Source organism: Cetorhinus maximus, chromosome 1, assembly GCF_964194155.1.
Source record: "Cetorhinus maximus chromosome 1, sCetMax3.hap1.1, whole genome shotgun sequence".
Classification (NCBI taxonomy): domain Eukaryota; kingdom Metazoa; phylum Chordata; class Chondrichthyes; order Lamniformes; family Cetorhinidae; genus Cetorhinus; species Cetorhinus maximus.
Window position 1 is genome coordinate 99,817,198 of NC_135879.1, and position 23,037 is coordinate 99,840,234.

Sequence of the window (23,037 nt, forward strand, 5' to 3'; positions counted from 1 at the left end):
CCCCGCCACCCCCACATCTCCCCCGCGCCCGACCCACTCTTTCCCCATCCCCCCCGCCCCCAATCTCCCTGCTGCCCTCATCCCAGTCTCTCCCCTGCCCTCAGTCTCCCCCTGCCCACGCGACTACCCCAGCCTCCGCCTTCATTTCCCCACTGCCGTGTCTCTCCAGTCTCTGCTCTCCCCTCCCCCCTGCCCCTCTCCCTCCTGCCCCCGCCCCCTCAGTCTCCCCGCCCAGTTCTACCGCCGGAACCTTTCATTGTTTGGAATCTTGCCCCTGGTTCTGAGTCTGCGCACTCACTGCTGAGCCACCCCTTGGCCCCGGATCTCTGCTCGGAGTCCCGGAGAGAGCGAGCGGCGGGGCAGTGCTGACACTGGGCGCCCAGGACAGCGACACAAAGAGCCGGGCCGGTGGCGCGGGTCCTCGCGCGATTGGGCGGCCAGCGGTCACGTGCCGGCGAGAAGCGGCGGCCGGCCGGTGCCCGGATTTCCCCCTCCCCCTCCCCCCACTGACACCCAGTCCTGCGCCGACCGCCATTTTGTAGCCAAGGAGGAGCAGCAGCCGCGGCGGCGCTACCTCGGCCGGTCCTAGGCAGCAGCACTCAACGTCCGTGTCTCGGTCACCGCCTTCACCTCCGACAGCCCGCCGGAGGAGAGGAACCCGATGGATCCTCAGTATAGTTACAACCCGCCGTCCACTGGCCTGATGGAGCAGAGCATGGCGGCGCCCGAGGAGTTCCCCGAAGGAGCCAAAATAAATGCCAGCAAAAACGAGGAGGACGAAGGGTGAGCGCAGGAGCCGGTCCCTCCCTCCGGGAAAGAGCCTTTCAATCGAGACAAAGACCCGTTAACTCCTGGGCGGGAAGGCGGCGTTTCCCCCCCCCTCCCCTAGAGTAAAGAGCCGAGAGGTGGGGGGGCCCGGAGCGCGTGCTCGGGAAACCGGGCCCGGAGCGCGTGCTCAGCCCCCAAGCCCCGCCCCCCCTCCCTGTTTACCCTGGGTTTGCTCTGTTTGTCTGTGTGTGAGTGAATAGCACTGAGCCGCCCGGGATTGCCCAACCACCCCGCCTTTTCCAGTTTCTCTTTCAAACTCCCTGTCATTCCGGGTTTTCCTTTTCTCTTTGTTTTTGTTTGGTTCAATAACGTGGCGCAGTGACTCGGCTCCGAGCCGTGTGTGTTTGTGACCTAGTTTCAGTATTTCTGTCTGCTCTCTCTACTTCTCTATCTCTACCCGTAATTGTTGTCTCCCCTTTAACCATTAGTTCCCCCCCCCCCCCTCCAATCCTCCTCTCTTGCGTTGCAAGAAGAATATCGATAAGCTAATATAATATGGCCTTGGCGCTTCATTACCAGATCGGCTGCGTCGATTTAATAAAAACAGAAAATGCTGCAAATACTCAACGGGTCAGGCAACAACAGGCCGAGAAACAAGAGTTAAAGGGTCTGTGACCTTTCATCAGAACTGGAAAAAGTTAAAAATGTAATAGGTTTTGATTGTGGGGGAAGGGGGAGAAGAACAAAAGGGAAGGTATGTTAAAGTGTGAAGGCAGGAGAGATTAAATGACAAAAGGTTTAATGGCGCAAGGTGGAAGGAAATGGTAATGGAACAAGTAAAGAAGCAAAAGATATGTCTAAGGGTGCCAGTGACGCCCACACCCCACAAGGGAATTAAAAAAGGCGTGAATACAAATTAAAGGAAGTGGAGAGAATAAGAGGGGAAAAAACAATCAGCAAAGAGATGAAATAAAATGGTGAGACAGTATAAAGTAAAGGGAGAAACTCTAAAGGAGATGCAGGAACAAAGGGACCTTGGTATATCTCTACATGAATCATTTAATATAGCAGGGCACGTTGAGAGAGCAGTTAATAAAGTGTATAGCGTCTAAGGCTTTATTAATAGGGGCATTGAGTACAAGAGTAAGGAGGTCATGTTGAACTTGTATAAGACACTAGTTAGGCCTCATTTGGAGTACTGTGTCCAGTTCTGAGAAAGGATGTGAAGGTATTGGAGAGAGTACAGAGGAGATCCACAAGAATGATTCTGGGGATGAAGAACTGTGGCTATGATGATAGGTTGGAGTGGTTGCAACTCTTTTCTTTGGAGAAAAGAAGGCTGAGAGGAGACTTGATAGAGGTATTCAAGATCCTGAGAGGTATGGGTAGGGTAAATAGTGAGAATCTGTTTCCACTAGAGGGCACAGATTCAAAATAATTGGCAAAAGGAGTAAAAGTTGTGAGGAAACTTTTTTTGACCAGGGGGTGGATGGAGTCTGAAACAAACTTCCTGTGGGGGCGGTAGAGGCAGGTTCAATCGAGGTATTCAAAAGGGAATTGGATTGCTACCTGAAAAGAAAGAATGTGCACGGGTATAAGGCAAGGGAGTGGGACTAGGTGGAATGCTCTTTCAGAGAGTCAGAGCAGACATGATGGACCGAATGGCCACCACCTGCACTGTAAAGATTCTAAGATTCTGTGAAATGGGTGCAGTGGTTGTGATCTAAAATGATTGAAATCAATGGTGTGTCCCGAAGGCTGTAAAGTACCCAGTCAAAAGATGAGGTGCCATTCCTCGAGCTTGTATTGAGCTTCACTGGAATGCTAGAGCAGGCCACGGACAGAAGGGTCAGAGTTGGAGCAAGGCAGAGAATCAAAATGACAGGCAAATGAAAGCACAGGGTTGTGCTTGTGGACTGAATGGAGGTCTTCCGCAGAAAAAACTCAATTGAGGAAAGAAACATATCGGAAGCACTCGTATGGAAGATTGCATTGCCTGATCAGATGCGATTGAGATGGAGAAACTAGGAGAAATTAATTGAGTCCTTTCAGGAACTTGGGTGTGAGGAAGTGTAATCAAGGTAGCTTTGCAAGTCCGTGAATATTGGTTGGCAGCCTATCCCCTGAAATGGAGGGAAGCATAGAGTGGGAGATGAACCATGTGAGGGTAATAGAAGGAAGCAAAGTTGATGAAATTTTCTGGTTCAGAGCGAGAGAAGGAAATGGCAGCAATACAGTACTAGAGAAAGAGGTGACAGAGAGGGCCTGAGTAGGACTGGCACAAAAGAATGTTCAACACATCCTACAAAAAGGCAGACAGAGCTAAGACCAATGCTTTTGTTTGGGGAAGTGAGTGGAGTTAAAGGAGAAGTTGTTCAATGTGAAAACAATTTCAGCCAGGCAGAGGTTGGTGGTAGTGGATGGGCCTCCGTTCAAAGAAGACATGGTGTACTCTTGGACTGTCTTGGTGGAGGTGTGGAGGGATTGGATGTCCGTGATGAAAAGGCAATTAGGGCCAAAAAGCTTGCAAATTTTTAAGTGAACGAAGGCATCAGAAAGTCACGGATGTAGGTGAGAAGAGACTGGACAAGGGAAGAATAAAATAGAATTGAGATAGGAAGAAATCAGTTCACTGGGATAGGAACAGGCTGAAACGATGGGTCTACCAGGGCAGTCTATGGACCTTTTATTCTTCTTAACCGAGATTGATCAATTATTACATTGCGTTGATGCATTTAAGTTAGCTATAATAAAGCTGCGTCCTCGATCTTGATACATAATTTTGGGGAAAATGTTTGACAGTGGAACCCAACAGGTGCATTGCATTTTGTAATAAAATATTAACATTTTAATATATAGCATTTAATAATGAAAAAATATGCATCCAAGGGAAACAAGTAACCCATCTACAAGATATGATTACCTGTTGAAATAACATGGACAACTTATTGTTTAACTTTTATTATGTATTAATAAATACATAATTTATTTATTTAGATATAAACAAATAATTTGTTTAATTATAAAGTGTTTTAAAATATGCCAGAATTACCAGGATCACTATATACATATTATTGTTCACAGAAAAATGTTCATTGGGGGTCTTAGCTGGGATACAAGCAAGAAGGATTTGACAGATTACTTGTCCAGGTTCGGTGAAGTAGTGGACTGTACCATAAAGATGGATGCGGTGACAGGGCGGTCACGAGGATTTGGTTTTGTACTATTCAGAGAACCTGCAAGCGTGGACAGGGTAAATCAACTCTCGATGCTGTTACAAATTACATCAAAATATGTGTGCTCTTGCACGTGTGCCTTTGGATAAAAGTTGTATTGGGAACTGTTAACAACTTGTTACAAATGGGTATCAACTCTTTAAAAATGTAAATATCCAATTGTGACATTCAGAAACACAAACAGTACTAAGCTATAGAACTTGGTTTTCCTCCTTTGGTTCCAATGTTTAGTGAAATCAGTAATTTATTTTCATAAGTATTTCGATGTCCTAGTTCAGATGTGCTACTAGTCTGGTATTTGATTCAAGCCCTTGTATAAGTAACCTCAATAGTGTTAACCCATTCTGTGGATGGGTTGGGGAAGGGGAGATTTACTTATTTCCTGGGGCTAGTCCATAATTATGGTGGGGTGGGGGATGTTCATGGGCAACTTTACATGTTAGAAATCACTTTATAATGAGTTTTTAGTTGTGACTATGCAAGAATTAGCTTGCAGAAAGCTGTACCTGGATATTCATTTGGAGAATGCTACTTCAAATGAGTGCTAGAGTGCAGTGATTTATACCTAAATTCTTTCCATGTTATGCATTATGAACTATAGATTACTTGTGAGAATTTTGTTCAAAACCCAATCCATTTTTGAAGATATTTGTTGTCAGCAGGGAATGATACCAAGAAGCGTGCAGTTTGTGTTCTTGTGGCACTGACCTCTGCTTTTCACCCCAGGTCATGACTCTAATTGGCAGGAAGCTAGGTGAGTAAAGAGCGGATGTGATCATTTTAAGTACACAAATGTGCTTTTTGTTATTGATCCCCGCTGGGAAAAATATATTGGATTGAGGTAGGAGCTTCTCCTGTGCATCTAAATTTGACCTTTGCTGCAGAAGTTCGTATATCTTTATGGGTACCAGAAATTTAATTAAACCAGGGGACTATTTTGGTTGCTATTTGACATGATTGGGTACAATTTTAACTAAGCGTGATTTACCAGAAAGTATAATTTGGTCAAGAGCGAATAAAATGTTACATTTCATAAGAAGCCTTGTTTATTATCGAAATGCTTTTGGAGCCAGGAGGAGTAACACAGGCAGTATTTCTGCTTGTGTTGCTGTAGACAAGTGAGCACTGAACTCAGAACTGGGACTTAAACAGAATGGTTGAACTTCAGAGGTCACAAATTTCATTTTCCCTCTCTACTCATTTTGTTATCACAAATACTAACAAACAATGTCTGAAAGTTTTTAAGTAATGTTCAGAGTCGGTTATTGTTTTGATATTGAACAAGTATGTGTGACCTCTGAAAGTTGTAGTGTTAGTACAGAACTGTTCTTAAATTCTTGTAGGTCTTGGAACTGAAGGAACACAAGCTGGATGGAAGGCTCATTGACCCTAAAAGAGCAAAGGCAATAAAAGGCAAAGAACCAGCTAAGAAAGTTTTTGTTGGTGGCCTAAGTCCTGATGTACCAGAAGAAATGGTTAAAGACTACTTTGGAGCATATGGAGAGGCAAGTTGTAATTCATAACCTTAGTGGCAGAAAGATTTTGATGTAAACAACCACCATTAGTACTAAATATAGCCAGCTTCTATTTTTATTGCCTGCCAAAAACCTACACTGTAACTTAGAGAGATACTACTTTCCTGACATTCATAGGCATATTATGCTTCTTTGAACATGTATTAAATTGCATTAGGAAGAGATTATTCTATCATAAATGTTGAAGCTTTGCTCAAAAATTGTGACCGTAATGTGGATAGGAAATACAAGCTCTGCAAAGGGCTATTATATTACAGATCTATTCTGTTTTGTATGAGTAACATCACTGGCCTGCATAAAAAATTTGCCAGCAGGTCAGCATTTAAAAAATAAACACGTACAAACTGTTGCCATTTAAGTTTGAAAGGAAAATTCAAAAGAGTACCCAATTTTCTTGTAGTTGGGAGGAAATGTTCCCTCGTAAAGTCACAACTAAAATTATTTGATCATTCAACTATTTTTGAGTACTAAATTACTCTATGGTGCTTAATCTGAATTTTTGCATTTAAAAAATCATCAATTTTTTGGTAGATTATTGTTTCTTTAAATAGTGAACTGAACAAGACTGCGCAAAAACCTGAAATGTACCCGAACTATTTTCTTTTTTGTAGATTGAAGGCATTGAACTTCCTATTGACAACAAGACGAATGAACGGAGAGGTTTCTGCTTCATCACGTTTAAGGAGGAAGAACCAGTAAAAAGGCTATTAGAAAACAAATATCACAACATAGGATCTAGCAAGGTATGTCCAGTAAAATTGTCAATACAATTCAAGGTTTAGTGCATTTGAGAGTGGAACAGTTTTTTCCAATTGGTGACCTGTGTTTTATATAACATTTTAAATGTGGAGCAAGTCCCAGAATGCTTCAGAGAAGTCCTCTGTGAGAGCAACGGATTTTGAAGCTTGGAGGACACGTTAGAAGATTGACCAAAAATTTGGTCAGAGGTCTATTTTAGAGAGGGCATTAGGAAAGATAGGAAGATGGAAAGACAAAGAGGGCTTTAGAGAGGAAGTTCCAGAGGATATGGTATAGATGGCTGAGTGCACAGTTTCCAATGCTGGAGCAAAGGGACCAGGATGTGTACCGTAGTCTAGAGTTAGAAACTGACATCTTTACTTTTTTCATGGGATCTGCATGTTGCTGGCAAGGCCAGCATTTGTTGCCCATCCCTAATTGGCCTTGAATTGAGTGGTTTGCTAGACCATTTCAGAGGACAGCTAAAAGTCAACCACATTGCTATGTCTGGAGTTGCATGTAGACTAGACTGAGTAAGTTCTTTCCCCAAAGAACATTAGTGAACAAGATGGCTTTTACAACAATTGATAGTTGTCGTGGTCACCATTATGGAGACCAGCTTTATATTCCAGATTTATTAATTGAATTTAAATTCAACCATTTGGCATGGTGGGATTTGAACTCATGTCCCCAGAACGTTAACCTGGACCTGAGACAATGGAAGGATTTAAACACAGGACGAGAATTTTAAGTAGTTAAAGGGGGAAGGAAATAGAGTTTTTAGTGTGTATAGGACTTCTTTTGTTGGCTTTTTGAAAAAATGGGTAAGAAAGAAGGAATCACTGCAGGATCTAATAATGGGAAAAGAACCATTGCAAGTAAGAGGAATGAGGGGGAAATATCTAAGCAATAATGGTCACAACAAAATAAGGCTTAAGCTCAGCATTGGGAAGGACACAAGATAAGGCAAAGAGCAGATTGGAAAAAAGCTGATTTTTAAAAGCATATGAATAGCACGAGGGAAATAAACAGGAAAAGAATATTGATAGAATGAGAGAGAACAGCAGTAAGAAATATTTAAAATAGTAATCAGTAGTGTCCAGGAAATGTATTTTGTTCAAGAACAAGGGAAAAGAACAAACTAACCAATAATGTGACCATGGGTGAATAAAGAGGTCAGGGCAAAATTGAAGCTAAAGCAAAGGGCATGCGCTAAATGAAAAGAAAGGCTTGCATTTATATAGCACTTTTCATGACCACTAGATCACTCAAAGCATTTTACCCTTTTTGAAGTGTAGTCGCTGTTGTAATGTAGGAAATGTGGCAGCTAATTTGTGCACAGCAAACTCCAACAAACAGCGAGGTGATAATGAGCAGATGATCTGTTTTTATGATATTTATTTGGCCAGGGCACAGGGACACTGCTCTTCTTTGAAAGAGTGGCGTGGGATATTTTACATTCACCCATCCTTGGTTTAATGCCTCAACTGAGAAACGGCACCTCCAACATTGCAGCACTCCCTCAGTACTTCACTGGGGCATCAGCCTTGATTTTTGTGCTCAAACTTTGAAGTGGAGCTTGAACCTGGAACCTTGTGACTGCGGTGAAAGCGCTGCCAACTGAGCCACGGCTGACACTCGTACATGGAAAACAAAAGTGATACAAAGAGGTTAGGAAAGAAGTCAAAAAACTAAACTTGGAAGGCAAAGAAGAACCATGAAATTAAACTTTGGATGAACATGAAATATTATTCTGCTCATAATAAATATAGGAATAGGGCTACTAAAGGTGCACATGGTGAACTCTTAGGTGATGACAGCAAAATAACTGAAATTTTGAATATTTATTTAGTCTCCCTGGTAAATAAGTAGGCTAATAGGGTAGAAATGGCACTCGAAGAGTTGAAAAAGATAGCCATTTGAGATAGATTTTGAGAAGACTAAATTTATGAGAGGATAAAACCCTGGGTCTGGGTGAATTATACATATTGAAAGAAGCTTAGGAAAAGAAAGTATGGGCACTATTACATCTATATAAAAAATCAATAGAAAAGAGTACTAGAGCATTGATGGACAGCTGGTGGTATTTCTGCATCTAAAACAGGATATAGAACAAGCCCAGGAACTGTAGATCAGTTAGCTTAACATTGGTGGTAGGAAAGATATAATTAGAAAACATCTAGAAATTGAAATTATAGTAAAGAATAGTCAGTACCTGTTTCAAACAAAAATGTCACGCTTGATCAACCTTATTGAATTCTTGAAGCAAGAATGAGAGTAGATAGGTAATATACCTGGATTTCCAAAACCTTCAATAGGTTACCTCATTTCTAAGGTCAGAGTATGCAGAATCAGGGGACAGGTTGCAAAATAGGTAGCAAGCTGTCTACAAAACAGTGCGGCGTTACAAGTAGCTCCGCAGCCTGATGAAGGCAAAAGGCGGTGTTCCATTGGGATCAGTGCTAAGACCAATTTTCACCATTGACAAACAATTTGGACTTGGAAATCAGAAATACAATTTCAAAATTTGGGAACAACGTCAAATTAAGAGGTATAGTCAATACCGAAGAAGACAGTGACAAATTACAAGATGATTAACTTGTAGAATGGGAGTGTAATTAACAAATTAATTTCAATATAGATAAGTGTGAGGTCACAGAGGGTGGTGCATTCTGGCAGCAGGAATGTGGAAACCATCTTCTTAGAAAATAAGAGTATAAATGGGATAGAGGAGCAAAGAGAGCTAGGGGTACAGATACACATCAGGTTCATGAGGTCATAAAAATTGTAAACAAAGTACTGGAATTCTTTACAGGGATAGCATTGAAAAACTGAAATTATGTTAAACTAATGTAGGGCCTTGGCGGACTGTGCATAGTTCTCGACTTTATTATTTAAAAAAGGCATAGAGACACAGGAGGCACTACAAAAAAAGGTTCTCAAGGATGTTACCAGAAGAAGTTATACCTATCAGAAAAGACTGAACAGGATGGGGTTCTTTTCTCCAGAAAACAGAAGACTGAAAGGTGACCTGATAGGGGTCTTAAGGTTATGTAAAGATTTGATGGAGTAGACTCGTTTCCGCCCTTGAGTCCAAAACTAGAGATTTTGAGAGAAAATACATGGCTGGGATGGTGCAGGAAAGGATATCGGCAACACAGTTTTAGATTAAATGAAGTTTACAGAGACTGCAAAGATTTTGCATGTCTGGGTTTTTTTATACACCATTCTTTGTTTAAACTCTCCTTTCAGGAACTTTTTCACTTGTGCTTTGCAGATTGCTTCTTAAAATAAATGGCAATATTCATTGAGAGATTTTCAAAAGTCTTTGTTTACTTTTTTTCTCCATAATGTTACTTTATAAACCTTTAAGAATCTCTTTTCAAGGCTGAAAGTCCCAAAATTCTGTGCAAGCTAAAGGCACTTCTGGGAACAAGAAAAGCCCCAGACATAAATGGCCATTCCAGTTTCATATGGGGAGAGAAATGATGAGGAAATTCTAGGGCGGGCTTAGTGCAGTATCCCTTGTGTTACTTGCAACATCTTCAATTAAAATCCCAGGTACAAGACCAAATCCTTTGAGCACTATTGGTTAGCTATCACAAGGATCCTGGTGATGGACCAGTTGTGTCTGACATGGCTGCTTTTGATATTTCTAAATGGAAATATACCCAGTCACGAGATTAAAGATAGATGTAGGTGGTTATTCAGCCAGTTTTAGTTCTTACATCCAGAGAGACGCCACAGTCCTACTCCACAGTCCTTCTATTGTAGCATTCAGTTGTTTCCTAAATGATTCCAATACTTTCAACATCCCATGTGCTGATCACTTCATGTGAGGAGTTGTTTCCTTATAAACGTTTATTTTTATTATTTTCAACCTGTCTCTCATTTCCTATTTATAACTTAGTTTGAAGTAACTTTCTGGATTTACCTTTGTGTCACAGATTACTTTCTTGTATAGCACAGGTGACCATCTTTTGATAATCTCTTGTGTTTTACCAGCCTTTCTATATGGCATAGAACTCAAGCACTAGGGATTAGCTTTATGCCTCTTCACTGGACTCTATCTCAATTTCCAGAACTGGCACAAAATGTGAGCTGCCCAATAACACTGATAGGACTAGAAAGGAGGTTCTGCTGAAAGAATTTGGACAGTTAGCTAAATTAAAAAGCAGAACCTCCAAGATGATAATCTCGGGATTACTATCTGAGCCACGGGGAAACTGGCATAGGGTAAATAAAGTCAAGGAGTTAAATGCGTGGCTCAGAGATTGGTGTGGGAGGATTGGGTTTCAGTTCATGGGGCACTGGCATCAGTACTGATGTAGAAGGGAGCTGTTCTGGTGAGATGGGCTTCACTTGAACCATGCTCGGACCAGTGTCCTGGCAAATCAAATAACCAGGGCTGTAGAGAGGGCTTTAAACTAAATGTTGGGGGGAGGGTTCTGGAGAGAGGATGCGTAGGCTAACAAAACAAAAGGATATGGAAAGATTGCAGGGCAGCTATTTTGGGGGTATTGATAGTGTGTCAGGAAGGGACAGAGTGTACAAATGTAAAAAAAAGCAGCAAATAAAGTCAAAGGGGGGAAAATGGTTAAAAAAAAGGCAAAATTAACGGCTCTTAAATGCTCGTAGTATTCTGAACAAAATAAATGAATTAACGGCACAAATAGAGATTAATGGGTATGATCTTATAGCCATTATGGAGACGTGGTTACAAGGAGATTAAAGCTAGAAACTAAATATTCAGGGGTATGTGACTTTTCAAAAGGACGGGCAGGAAGGAAAGGGTGGTGGGGTAGCTTTGTTAGTACAAGATGGAATAAGTACGATAGCAAGAAATGATCTTGGATCGGAAGATGTAGAATCCATATGGGTTGAGGTAAGAAACAAGAAGGGGAAGACGACATTGGTGGGAGTAGTCTATAGGCCCCTTAACAGTAGCTATACTGTAGGACCGAATAAATCAGAAGATAATGAGGGCATGTAAAAAAGGCAGTACATTGTAGATTGGGAAAATCAAATTGGCAGAGGTAGCCATGAGCAAGAATTCATAGAGTGTATTCGAATCAGTTTCCTAGAACAACATTTAAGGATCCATCCAGGGATCAGGTTATTTTGGATCTGGTAATGTGTAATGAGGCATGTTTAATAAATGACCTCAGAGTAAAAGATCCCCTAGGAAACTGACCATAACATGGTAGAATTTAGCATTCAGTTTGAGTGTGAGAAACTTGGGTCGGAAACAACTGTGCTGAACTTAAATAAAGGTAATTACAAAGGAATGAGGGCAGAGTTGGCTGGAGTGGACTGGGAAAGGAGTTTAGCAGAAAAGACGGTTGATGAACAATGGCAGATGTTTAATAAAATAGTTCATGACTCACAACAAAGATATATCCCAGTGAGGAAGAAGGATTCTAGGAAGGGGGTAAACCAACCATGGTTGACCAAGGAAGTTAAGGATAGTATCAAATTGAAAGAAAAAACATACAATGTGTCAAAGATTAGTGGTAAGCCAGAGCATTGGGAAAGTTTTAAAAACCAACAAAAGCTGACCAAAAAAGAAGAGGGAGAAAATAAACTTTGAGGGTAAACTAGCAAGTAATATAAAAATGGACAGTAAGCGCTTCTTTAAATAAGGAAGAGAGGCCAAAGTAAACATAGGCCGCTTAGAGAATGAGGCTGGGGAAATAATAAAGGGGAACCAGGAAATGGCAGAGGAGTTGAATAAATACTCTGTTTCAGTCTTTACGGTAGAAGACACAAATAGCATTCCAAAAATACTAAATATTCAAGGGGTAAAAAGAGTGGAGGAAATAAATACAATAGCTATCACTAGAGAAAAAGTACTAGGGAAACTAATGGGGCTAAAGGCCGATAAGTTCCCTGGACCTGATGGGTTGCATCCTAGGATATCAAAGGAAGTAGCTACACAAATAGTGGATGCGCTGGTAGTAATCTTCCAAGAATGCTTAGATTCTGGAAAAGTTCCAGAAGATTGGAAAACTGCAAATGTAACACCCTTATTCAAAAAAGGAGGGAGACAAAAAACAGGTAACTATAGGCCAGTTAGCTTAACATCCGTCATTGGGAAAATGTTAGTCTATTATAAAGGATGTAATAGCTGAGCATTTAGAAATGCATAATATAGTCAAGCAGAGTCAGCATGGTTTCATGAAGGGGAAATCATACCTGACAAATTTATTAGAATTCTTTGAGGAGCTAACAAGCAGAATAGATAAAGGGGAACCAGTATATTTGGATTTCCAAAAGGTGTTTGATAAGGTACTGCACATGAGGCTACTTAATAAGATAAGAGCCCATGGCGTTGGGGGTAGTATATTAGCATGGATAGAGGATTGGCTAACTAATAGAAAACAGAGTTGGGATAAGGGAGGCACTTTCAGGATGGCAACCTATAACTAGTGGAGTGCCACAGGGATCTGTGCTGGGGCCACAATTATTTACAATATGTATTAATGACTTAAATGAGGGAAGTGAATGTACTATTGCCAAGTTTGCGGATGACACAAAAGTAGGTGGGAAGGCAAGTGGTGAGGATGACGCAATGAGTCTACAGAGGGATATAGACAGACAAAAACTTGGCAGATGGAATATAATGAGAGAAAATGTGAGGTTATGTATTTTGGCAGGGAGAATAGAGAAGCTGAATATTATTTACATGGAGAAAGACTGCAGAAAGCTAAAGCACAGAGGGATTTGGGAGTCCTTGTGCATGAATCCCAAAAAGCTAACATACCAGTTTAATGGGTAATGAGGAAGGCAAATGGAATGTTGGCCTTTATTTCAAAGGGATTGGAGTATAAAAATAGGGAAGTCTTGCTAAAACTATACAAGGCATTAGTTAGACCACACCTAGAATACTGTGAACAGTTTTGGTTCCCTTGTCTAAGGAAAGATATACTGGTACTGGAGGCAGTCCAGTTAAGAAGGTTCACTAGGTTGATCCTGGGTATGGAGGGATTTTCTTATGAGGAGAGGTTGAGTAAATTGCGCCTGTACTCATTGGAGTTTAGAAGAATGAGAGGCGACCTTATTGAAACATGTAAGATTCTTAGGGGGCTTGACACGGTAGATGCTGAGAGGTTGTTTCCCCTTGTGGAAGAGTCTAGGACCAGAGGGCATAAACTCAGAGTAAGGAATCACCCATTTAAGACCGGGATGAGGAGGAATTTCTTCTGAGGGTAGTGAATCTGTGGAATTCTTTACCACAGAGGGCTGTATCGGCTGGATTGTTAAGTACATTCACGATGGACATTTTTAATCAGTAAGGGAATCCAGGGTTATGGGGAAAAGGCAGGAAAGTGGAGTTGAGGATTATCAGATCAGCCATGATCTCATTGAATGGTGGAGCAGACCCGATGGGCCGAATGGCCTACCTCTGCTCCTTTGTCTTATGGTCTTACCATATACAATTTTATCATGACTTCCTCAGATATGAACACTGATGCTTTGGCTATATCGTCCTGCGTTTTATTTTTCGTTTGTTGATGCTGTTCTGGAGTAGCTGGCTACATCAATACTTTTGAGTCTGTTTCAGCTTCATCCATAGTTAGTGGCACCTCCAGCATCCAGTGACACCCTTATCATGTCTGCCAATATCTCCTGCCTTCTCTAGAGGTTTTGGGATAAACACTAGCTCTCCTGGTGGTTTGTTGTGAGCTCTCTTAGCATGTCAAAGCTTGCCATGTCATTAATTCTATTTGGATTATTTCTATTTAAGGGAGGACATGTTGACTACCTTACTTTGTGAATACTTGAATTACATCTTATTGTCCATTAACCATTTGTTTTAATTCTGTTTGCAAACGTTTGTGATTCTCCCCACTTTTCAAGCTGCCCTTTTACAGAGAACTGAGAGAATTTGTTTTATGTGCTACCATGGTTTTTCTGCTTCTCTGATCACCCATTTAACTTGTGTCTGTATAATTCCTATATTTATCTCAGTTAACTCTATTTCCTTTGTCCATGCAGGATTTCTGGAGTTTTTTTTTCCTTCTTGCTTAATTGACTTGTCATTTAATTTGTAAATTAATTTAGGGTTACACTTGTTTATTCTACACTTGCTGATCTTTCTTATGCAAGCTCAGCATTTTGACTTTAATGGTGCTCAGATTATTTACTAAAGTGTTGAACAAAACCGTTAATCACTTTGGCTAAGCTGTTCTCTTGTTATACTGTACCTGGCTGCTGGTCCTTGCTGTGTTCGAATCCCAGGTCATGTAAGACTTGGACCATTATGTGGTCACCATGCCTGTGACTTTCCACTTCCTATATGTTGTTTGGGTTACTTAACAATAACCAAATCAAGATCTCCTCTGCCTCTCATGAATTCCCTGACACTGGATCAGGTACTACACAAAATGCAAACTACTTGGCTATCCCCAGTTTATATTTGGTTGGTTAAAATTGTTCATTAAAATAACTTCCCGTTACCATGTACCCTTCTAAATCTCAATCTCTAAACCATTAAGCATATAGTCATTCTTTCTGGTGATCTGTGGTGTGCACTAAACATTTTCATTTTTGCGTTAAACGTACTTTACCTGATTTGCAATTTTCACCTCCCACAGTAACGATCTTCATCTACTAGTTGTCTCTGTATAGTTACACCACCTCCCTTTCTATTTTCTGATCCCACTATACCTTGTATGCTACATTCATAGCCATCAGCTATGTTTCTGACATCGCTGCTACTTCATAGTTCCCTCACAGCATATTTTCCTAATGCTGTAAGTGTTTCCATGTATATCCCATAGAGCCTACCCGTTCTCCCTCTGGGTCAGATATACCTGAGTTTAGGACTGAAGTTTCAACACCAGCTTGCCAGCAGGTTATTTCCACCCACAGTTTTCTTGGTGAACTCCCCTTCATTCGCAAACAGAAGCATATTAGAGAGTATCATTTCGCATTCATTACCTTTGAGGTAGTTCTAGCATATATGACTTCTAGGGCTTCTATATTCTTTCAATGTTATTTGGTCCAATGGGCTACTACCACTGGGTCTCTGTGTTCTCTTCTAACCTTTCATACATACTGCTTCAGCTGCAGATGGACAATGCTGTTCTATAGGTATTGTCAGTACAATGCATTCCACTTTTCATTAAGAGCTCTGACAAACCTGTGCCTTCTGATCTCATTTATACCAGGTATATTTTCTTTTTGCTATTTCGTGTGGCTTGTTTCCATTGGCATTTTCCGATGGTACCTGGCACCTCTATTGCAATCTGAAAATAGTTTTATTGCCTTAACTGCTACTTATGACCTTTAGCTGTCATAATATCGCGTTTCCTTGGTTTTCTGTGTCACTTGTGTCTCTCTCTTGGCACTCTAGTTGTAGTGGTTCATGACATACTCCTGAGGTCAAATGCCAGCTCAGCCATTTCAGCTGTTGCCATGCTGATAATAAATTGGAGCATTTTAAGGATCTATCCTGCTTATGACTCTATATTCAGAAAGCTTTGTGCAATTTTTTGAGAGGTCTGCTATGCTCTCTGTATCTTAAGAGTTTTCATGAAATCTATATGTATCCTCTTTAAGAATTAACCCAGCTATTTCGTTCTTTGGCTACCTTGGCACTGGAATTTGTGTGCGCATTTCCTTGTGTAACTTTGCATTTTTATAAAAAGTAGCTTGGAGAAATAACACAAATGTTCTTCACCTATTTTTTCCTTCTCTTGAAGTAATTGATTGGGATCCAAGTGACCATTCTTCATGTGCAAGTCTAAATTTTGTCTGTTAGCAAGCTTTTTGACTGTAGATGGCATCACATCTGAAACCATTCCTTGTTCAGTTTGGAATTCTTGCTGAGTTTTGTTCCAAGCACTATGAATGCAGCATCCTTAACTGCCACCTCAGCAGAGACTGGGAATTGATTTGAGACATTTGTATTTTGTAAACACATTTTTTTCCATTTGCTTAGTGAAGCAGTTGTGCTGCATGTTGACAGTCCAGTTGGTCTTATTCCAGCATTGTTGGAAGTGACTTTTTTCAGTCTTTCCATTGCCTAGGAGTGTTGAACCTGTGGTCCAGGTGCTGCATATAACCCTGAAGCCTTGACAACTTGGCCCTCGAAGCCCAGGACAGTCAGTCATATTTGCATTTAAAATTCTTGCATTGGTTTGACTTGGGTGCATTTTCTGAGCCTGGTGATTTGAATTGGAAAGTTCTTAGCAAACTCTTGGTGCTGGCAACTTGAGGTGAAAATGACTGGCTCCTGAGCCTCCAGAGTGCTGATCTATATGTTTGTGAGGTTTAAGAAAGTGAACATTTTTTGGAAATTAGAACCATCAGGGATCTTTTTATTAACCTACTCGGATGAGATTGGTGCATAAGTTGTTGTTATTGTCATAGTGTGCCTGTTATTCATCAGGGCATTAACACTCTGTTAAGGGCAAATCTAGCAGCCGTAAACTGGACATCAATGAGGAGTTATGATCCATCATCAGCAGCAGAGCTACATACCACCACAACCTGTAATGAGGAGGTTTTAGATCTTAGATATCATCCCTGTTTCCAAGCACTCGTGCCACTTGAGTTAGGGAGTTATGACACCTGAGCACATGAGACTGATACTTCAGTGCAGTAGCGAGAGAGTGCTGTTGTGTCGGAGTTGGTGTTTTTTAGATAAGAAGTTAAAACTAAAGCCTCAGCTGACTCTGCAAGTTACCACGTAAATAACCAAAGAACAGGAAGCTTGCCAGGTGTCCTGGCCAAAGCCCACATCCATCACCACAGGTTATTTATTTTATTGCTGTTGTGGGACTTTGCACAAATTGGCTGCTATGTTTCCTAAATTATGTCTGACTACAATTGAGAAGTACTTAATTGACAATGAAGTAATTTGGATATACTGAGATCATGAATGGCTTGCTACAAATGCAAGTTTGTAATTTTCTACCTCCCCACCCCTTTTTGCTCCCTCCCAGGTTGTTTTCTCCAATTAGAAAAAACAGAAGATAAAATACCATAATGGGCAGTTTTATAGGCCAGAAAGACAATTGAGTTACAGTCGATGCCTCTTAGAAGGCTGATGCTCATGGGAGATATCACAGATGAGCCTGATCATCTCCCTGTTTCCTCGTGTGCATCATCACTCCCGGAAACCAAGAACTGTGATTGTACTCGAAAAGAGTTGCAATCTGTGACTGTTGATAACTCGAAAGAGTATCACTGAGGCTAATTGTGGTGATTCTTCTGTTGGCCCAGTTTTCATTAGCTAAGTAAACGTTGCATTGAGTTAGATGCAGGACCTATCGGCACTGGATCCTGGGTTACAATCGAACCATTCACAATTACTGGGTTGAGAATCTACCTTCTCTCCTCACTGTAAGGACTTTGGATGAGTCTTTTTTTAAATTTTTTCCTTTCCTGTTTCTTCTTCTTGCCTCACCAACTCTTGATGATCAGTTGCGGATAGTGGTTTCCGCTAGTGTTCAGTTCTGTAGCTACTTATGTTCGCTATGTATATCAATTTCAATATATTCCTAGAGGGCATGTTGAAATTTGCAGATGGCATAGAATCATAGACACATAGAATTGTTAGGTTAATTCTTCAGAAGACCAAAGGAAACTGCAAAAGGGTCTTGATACAATGATAGAAATGGGCTTAAAAGGTGACAGATGGAATTAATGTCAATGTGAGGGGATGCATTCAGCAACAGTTATACTCTGAATAGAAATAGGCTTGCTGTTGTGGAAAAGCAGAGCAACTTAGGATACAATTTCACAGAGCATTGAAAGAAAAATTATCAATCCTAAAGTGTTGCCTTTAGAGAGTTGATAGAATATAAAAAGCTGTAAAGCCTTAATAAGACCGTAGTTAGTATTGTGTGCAATAATAAGTTTCACCCTACATAAACAATATTGAAGTTTTAGAGAGGTTATGGCACAGATCCACTAGGATGCTGCTGGGTACGAGGAAACACAGATGTAAAAACTTGAAAAATTGGGGTCTTAATTAGACTGTTACAGATTCTGGGATTCTATTAGAAGTATTTCAAATTGTAAAAGGATAGGACAGGTTAAATAGAAGCAGACTGTTTCTAGTAGTTGAAAACCATAGTTACAGGATTAAATGCAATAGATTTAGAACAGAGTAGAGACAATTTGAATTTGCACTTGTGGCAGGTAAGCGCTGATACAGACGGATTGGGTCGAATCGTCTGTTTCAATGAATTTCTATGTAGTGACTGTCACTCAGTCTTAACTATTTTTAATAAATAATGCATTTTTCAAAGAACCCTGCTTCTGTATGGATGTAAGGCCTGTTTATCCTTTCATTAAATGTTCTATGATGAATCTAATTGAGACGTGTGGCAGGTACACTATAAGGACCACACTATCTTTGTGCAGTTAATTCTCACACTTACTTCAGGCTATATGTTTGCATTCTTCACATCAAAACAGACTGTTTTAGGAACATCTACTTTGCAGATTCTTTTAACGTAATGCTTCACTTTTAACAGTGTGAAATTAAAGTGGCACAACCCAAGGAAGTCTACAGGCAACAACAGCAACGAGGAGGCAGAGGTGGAGGTGGGTTTGGTGGAAGAGGTCGTGGTAGAGGGGGTAAGTTAATTTCCTAAGGAGTGGGTTTTGAACATGAAATGGTTTCTTTACTGGAACAGTAAAGAAATGCATAGCTAGGTAATTATCGGTTTATCCGGTTAACCTTTTCCCACTTGTTCACTGGGGGATTCAGTCTGGTTCTGACTGTTGGGTGCAAAAGGGTTAAAATGCATGCTCTTGAATAATGGTATGACATTACTTTGTTAAAGGACATGGCTGTGAAGAGGTCGTTACTGTATCCTTTTTAACAATATGAAGAATCTTTAGGTAATCTATATAGGACTTTGCAACATTTTAGTTAGTGGAAGAGTATGCTAAGAGGTGTTGTTTGTACACCAAACCTATCTTGTAAGGCTTGTTTACAAGGAATAGGAGAAATAAAAGGCCAGCACATCGAGATTCCTATTTTCCCACCTCCATGTAAAAGGGTAATAATGGAAAAGATTTGAATCATTGGTCAGTGAGTGATAGTTCAGATCATTGTTATGCCAATTGATTATTGACCTGACTTACAGTGATGATCCTTCCAGTTTTTCAGTACATGACATGAGGCTGTCTTTGCTCTTTACTTATCTATATTGTACTCTATGATTTGGGTTTTGGGTTAGTTGGGAATGAAAAGTACTAACAGAATCTAATTTTAGTTAGCTTGAACCTGCGTTGTATCCTAGTGGGGTTATTTTTATGTAACAATAGAATAAAATTGCCTCAGGAAAAAAAGTATTGGGTAGCTCCTGTTGGGAAAACTTCATCCTTTTAATAATTGGTCAAACATAAGCATTTTCCACAATTCTGTCAGATTATAATTTCAACACTTTTATTGGTCGCTACAAATTTCAAATACAGAGAAGAAAATGTTGCTGAAATTTTATTTTTTCACTTTCTCCTAGATATTTGTAGGGTATCCTCTACATTTTCCCCAAACCTAGGAGCTGACTATATAATTATATAAATATTTGTGAGGCTCTTTTTTCACCTTAAGGAAATATGCCTTTATATTCAAACATTTTAGCATTGATAAGTGACACTCATTTATTACATACGCAACAATGATTAGTGTGTTTATCGCTTGTGATGGTTTTAGATCACAGGTTTCCTAGACATTCTGGGTTGTTGCGTGTCTCAGAACAAACTCCAAATTGTTTGTATTGCTATCTTTTCTTAGGACAAAATCAGAACTGGAACCAGGGATACAACAGCTACTGGAATCAAGGTTATAGTAGTTACAACAATGGCTATAGCAATCCAGGTTACAATGGATATGGAGGTTATGATTACTCTGGGTATAACTACAACAACTACGGATATGCTCCAGAATATGATACCTACAATAGTAAGTTACAGCATTTGGCTAAATGGCTGGTAACAGTTTTTGTGAAGTGGTAAGATTTTGAAGACATGTTAGTAAACTGTTGAAAGGCCTCAACAATTATATTTATTTTCTGAAAGTATTGTAACAAAGAAATTGAATATTTTGATCAACAAAACTTTTATGGGAGTGGTGTTAAAGCTTTGTAGCCCCTCTGATATCTTTTCTGTCTCTCAGTGCTGTTGGTTAAGCACCATTTTAGCTTTGCTGTTTATTTAACTACCTGAAATCTGCATGTTATTTCTGATGACACCACATTGGTGTCCTTCAAGGTGCTTCATCTATAGATAGATTGAATTGGCCAGAAAACTTTTGGACCTAAACTTTTGTAAAGGATTAAGGTAGTGGAACCGGCTTGTTTTATGTTTGGAGGCTTTTTGTTATTACCCATGATAAGTGGAGTGTTTAGCCAGCTTTTGTCCAGGTAACAGAGCGTTTCCATCTTGGAGAGGAGGAAAAACTAACAATACTCATATCTCCTCGTAGCAAATGTGCCTCCTGATGGTCAATCAAGGAGCGGCATTGATGGTCGTGGAGAAGTCTGCGGCCTGGACTGCCTCACCCTCTCTGCTGAAGGAGGCTGTTTAGAGGCAAGTGGCCAGGTGGGTAAAATTATAGGGGTGAAAGAAGAGAATAGGATACGCCGTAAATCAAAATGAGCTTTTACCCGTTTTCTGCAACCTGCGGAAAATCGAATTTTGGTACTGAAACTCATATTTCTGTCCAGGTATATTACTAAGTTAGGCCAAAGATGTTTTAATGATTTAAATTAGTAAATGGGCCACTTTGTTATGTTTTGTAATTTTGTGTGTATGTAGATATACAAATTGCATGTTAAACTTGTAAAATCCAATCGCTTTGACAGGTCAGCAGAGCAGCTATGGAAAGGCATCTAGAGGTGCAGGCAGTCACCAGAATAACTACCAACCATACTAAAGAAAAATTGATATAGTTATTTCGCTGCAGGTATGTAACAGATCTTGTTGCAGCTAATGGAGGAAAAAAGAGCATTTAAATAATTTGCCAGTGTATGTTTTAATAATGTAAAATGTCAGATTTTGTAAAATAAATTTTGGTTTAAGTACTGAACATCAGGTAACCTTAGAGTTTTCACTTGAAGTGATTTGCAGCTTTTTATAACAGGAGGTGTTAAAGGTCTGAGGGAATAACACTTTTTAACAAGTCTGTAAATTTAACAGGTAAAGTACTGCTAATGGGTGCAAATAAAGGACCCAGCAAGACGAAAGAAAAAGTTGCCTTCTAACTCTGACATTATACCTTGTTTGTACCCGCCAGCGGGAACTTCATTGCAGGACACGTGTCACCCTGACCACACGATTCTCTTGGGGCCGCGCATTGCGGACAGAACGTGAGGTGTGCTCGTGAAAATGCTGCCCTGTGGTATGGTCTCTTCAAACATCATGTATCAACGTTAAAGATAAACTGGAAAACTTCAGCCTTTGTCTTCAGTCATCTTTGCATATATATATATATACATATATATATAACATTGGCTAAACATTTCTTACAGGCATTTTTTAAAATGTATAATGACTTCTTACTGCATAATTAATTCAGTACTCTTTATTTGGTAACATCTTGTATTTCAGTTATGGATCTGCAGTGTGGTAATTTTTTTATTTAAAAAGTTAAATGTTAATGCTGTTTTATTTTTCTTTGTAGCTCAGTAGTGAAAACTACAAATGATAACCAAACAACATCAAGCAAGCTGTAGTATATTTTGGTTTGACTGGGTTAAATGTGTCAGACTTGATAAAACCAGGTCTGATGTCACTAGATCTGCTGCAGTAAAATGCTTTCCAGTGCAGCACCTTGAAGTATTGGCCAGTGTGTGTTATAATCTTGTGTAAAACTTGTGAACTTCTTTCCTGTTCTAAAACATTTTTACTCTCTCCTAGGTGGAGAAACGGAGGTATAAACATCAGTGTAGCAGAACAGCATGTCAAGAGGAAATGTTAAATCTGAAAGCATCTTTGTTTCCCTTTTGGGACCTTTTTTGTACCACATTAGACCTGAAATCAACATCTTTTGTGTCCCAAATGTATATAGCATCTAAACATTTTTTTATGTTGTAGTTACTTTGCTTTGTACAACTTAAGCGCATTCCTTAACTTGTGTACTGTGATAGTATATAATAAAATTGCTACTAACTGGTGATGCAACACTTGTTTGTTGGCGTACCCTGTTGTATGTGATACATTGCATCTGTTGCTGAAATAAAATTGAGTATGAATGCTCAAATGTTAATTGTGGTTTTCTACATGGCCATGTATTTATCATTGGATGTTAAGGAAAAATAGGCTGTTGATTTGCATTATAATCTCAGATGAGGTGCAGAGTGTCCTTGATTATATATACTGTAAACTACAGATTTCCTATTGAAATTTGGTTGCTCAGATCTTCATGTATTTAGGCTCATGCTTTTGGAAAATATCTTAATTTATAATATGAGATTATGTACTCTAACTTGCATTCTATAAAATGCAAACATTGCTCAAATGTGCAAGAGGCCTGAAAGTTAGTTTATTGGGATTGGCTCATCCCCCTCCTGTATTCTCTCCTCCTCTGCCACCATTCCAGAGCAAGTCTTTAATTCATTTTAAAATGATTTGAAGCCCTTTGCAAGGGCTACCCTGGAGTTAAGTTTGTGGAAAATGGTGCTCTTTTACCCTGTTGTCATTAGTAAATTCATATAGTGAGTAAATGAGGGTTGCCAAGTTCACATCCATTGAGATGTTTGCTTAGCAACCTCATTAGAGTCATAAGGCTAAAACTA

The 23,037-nt window shown here is 39.9% G+C and overlaps 1 protein-coding gene across 10 annotated transcripts; it reads left to right on the forward strand.

Moving 5' to 3' along the window:
* Nucleotides 1-290: 290 nt before the first annotated feature.
* Nucleotides 291-22,508, forward strand: hnrnpdl (heterogeneous nuclear ribonucleoprotein D-like). Of its 10 annotated transcripts, none has more exons than XR_013576964.1 (10): nucleotides 331-783; nucleotides 3,853-4,021; nucleotides 5,348-5,509; nucleotides 6,151-6,282; nucleotides 18,769-18,871; nucleotides 20,037-20,204; nucleotides 20,727-20,842; nucleotides 21,106-21,206; nucleotides 21,537-21,641; nucleotides 22,160-22,508. XR_013576964.1 is itself a non-coding variant. In XM_078544591.1 (9 exons), the coding sequence occupies exons 1-8, from the start codon at nucleotides 662-664 to the stop codon at nucleotides 21,190-21,192; spliced, it is 1,059 nt and encodes a 352-aa protein (XP_078400717.1). In that variant the 5' UTR covers nucleotides 331-661; the 3' UTR covers nucleotides 21,193-21,206; nucleotides 22,160-22,508. The 10 variants fall into 10 exon arrangements, 6 of the variants coding, with proteins under 6 accessions (XP_078400755.1, XP_078400742.1, XP_078400717.1 ...); XR_013576966.1 differs by having other exon boundaries at nucleotides 18,769-18,838; XR_013576971.1 differs by lacking the exon at nucleotides 20,727-20,842 and having other exon boundaries at nucleotides 291-783; nucleotides 18,769-18,838.
* Nucleotides 22,509-23,037: the final 529 nt, after the last annotated feature.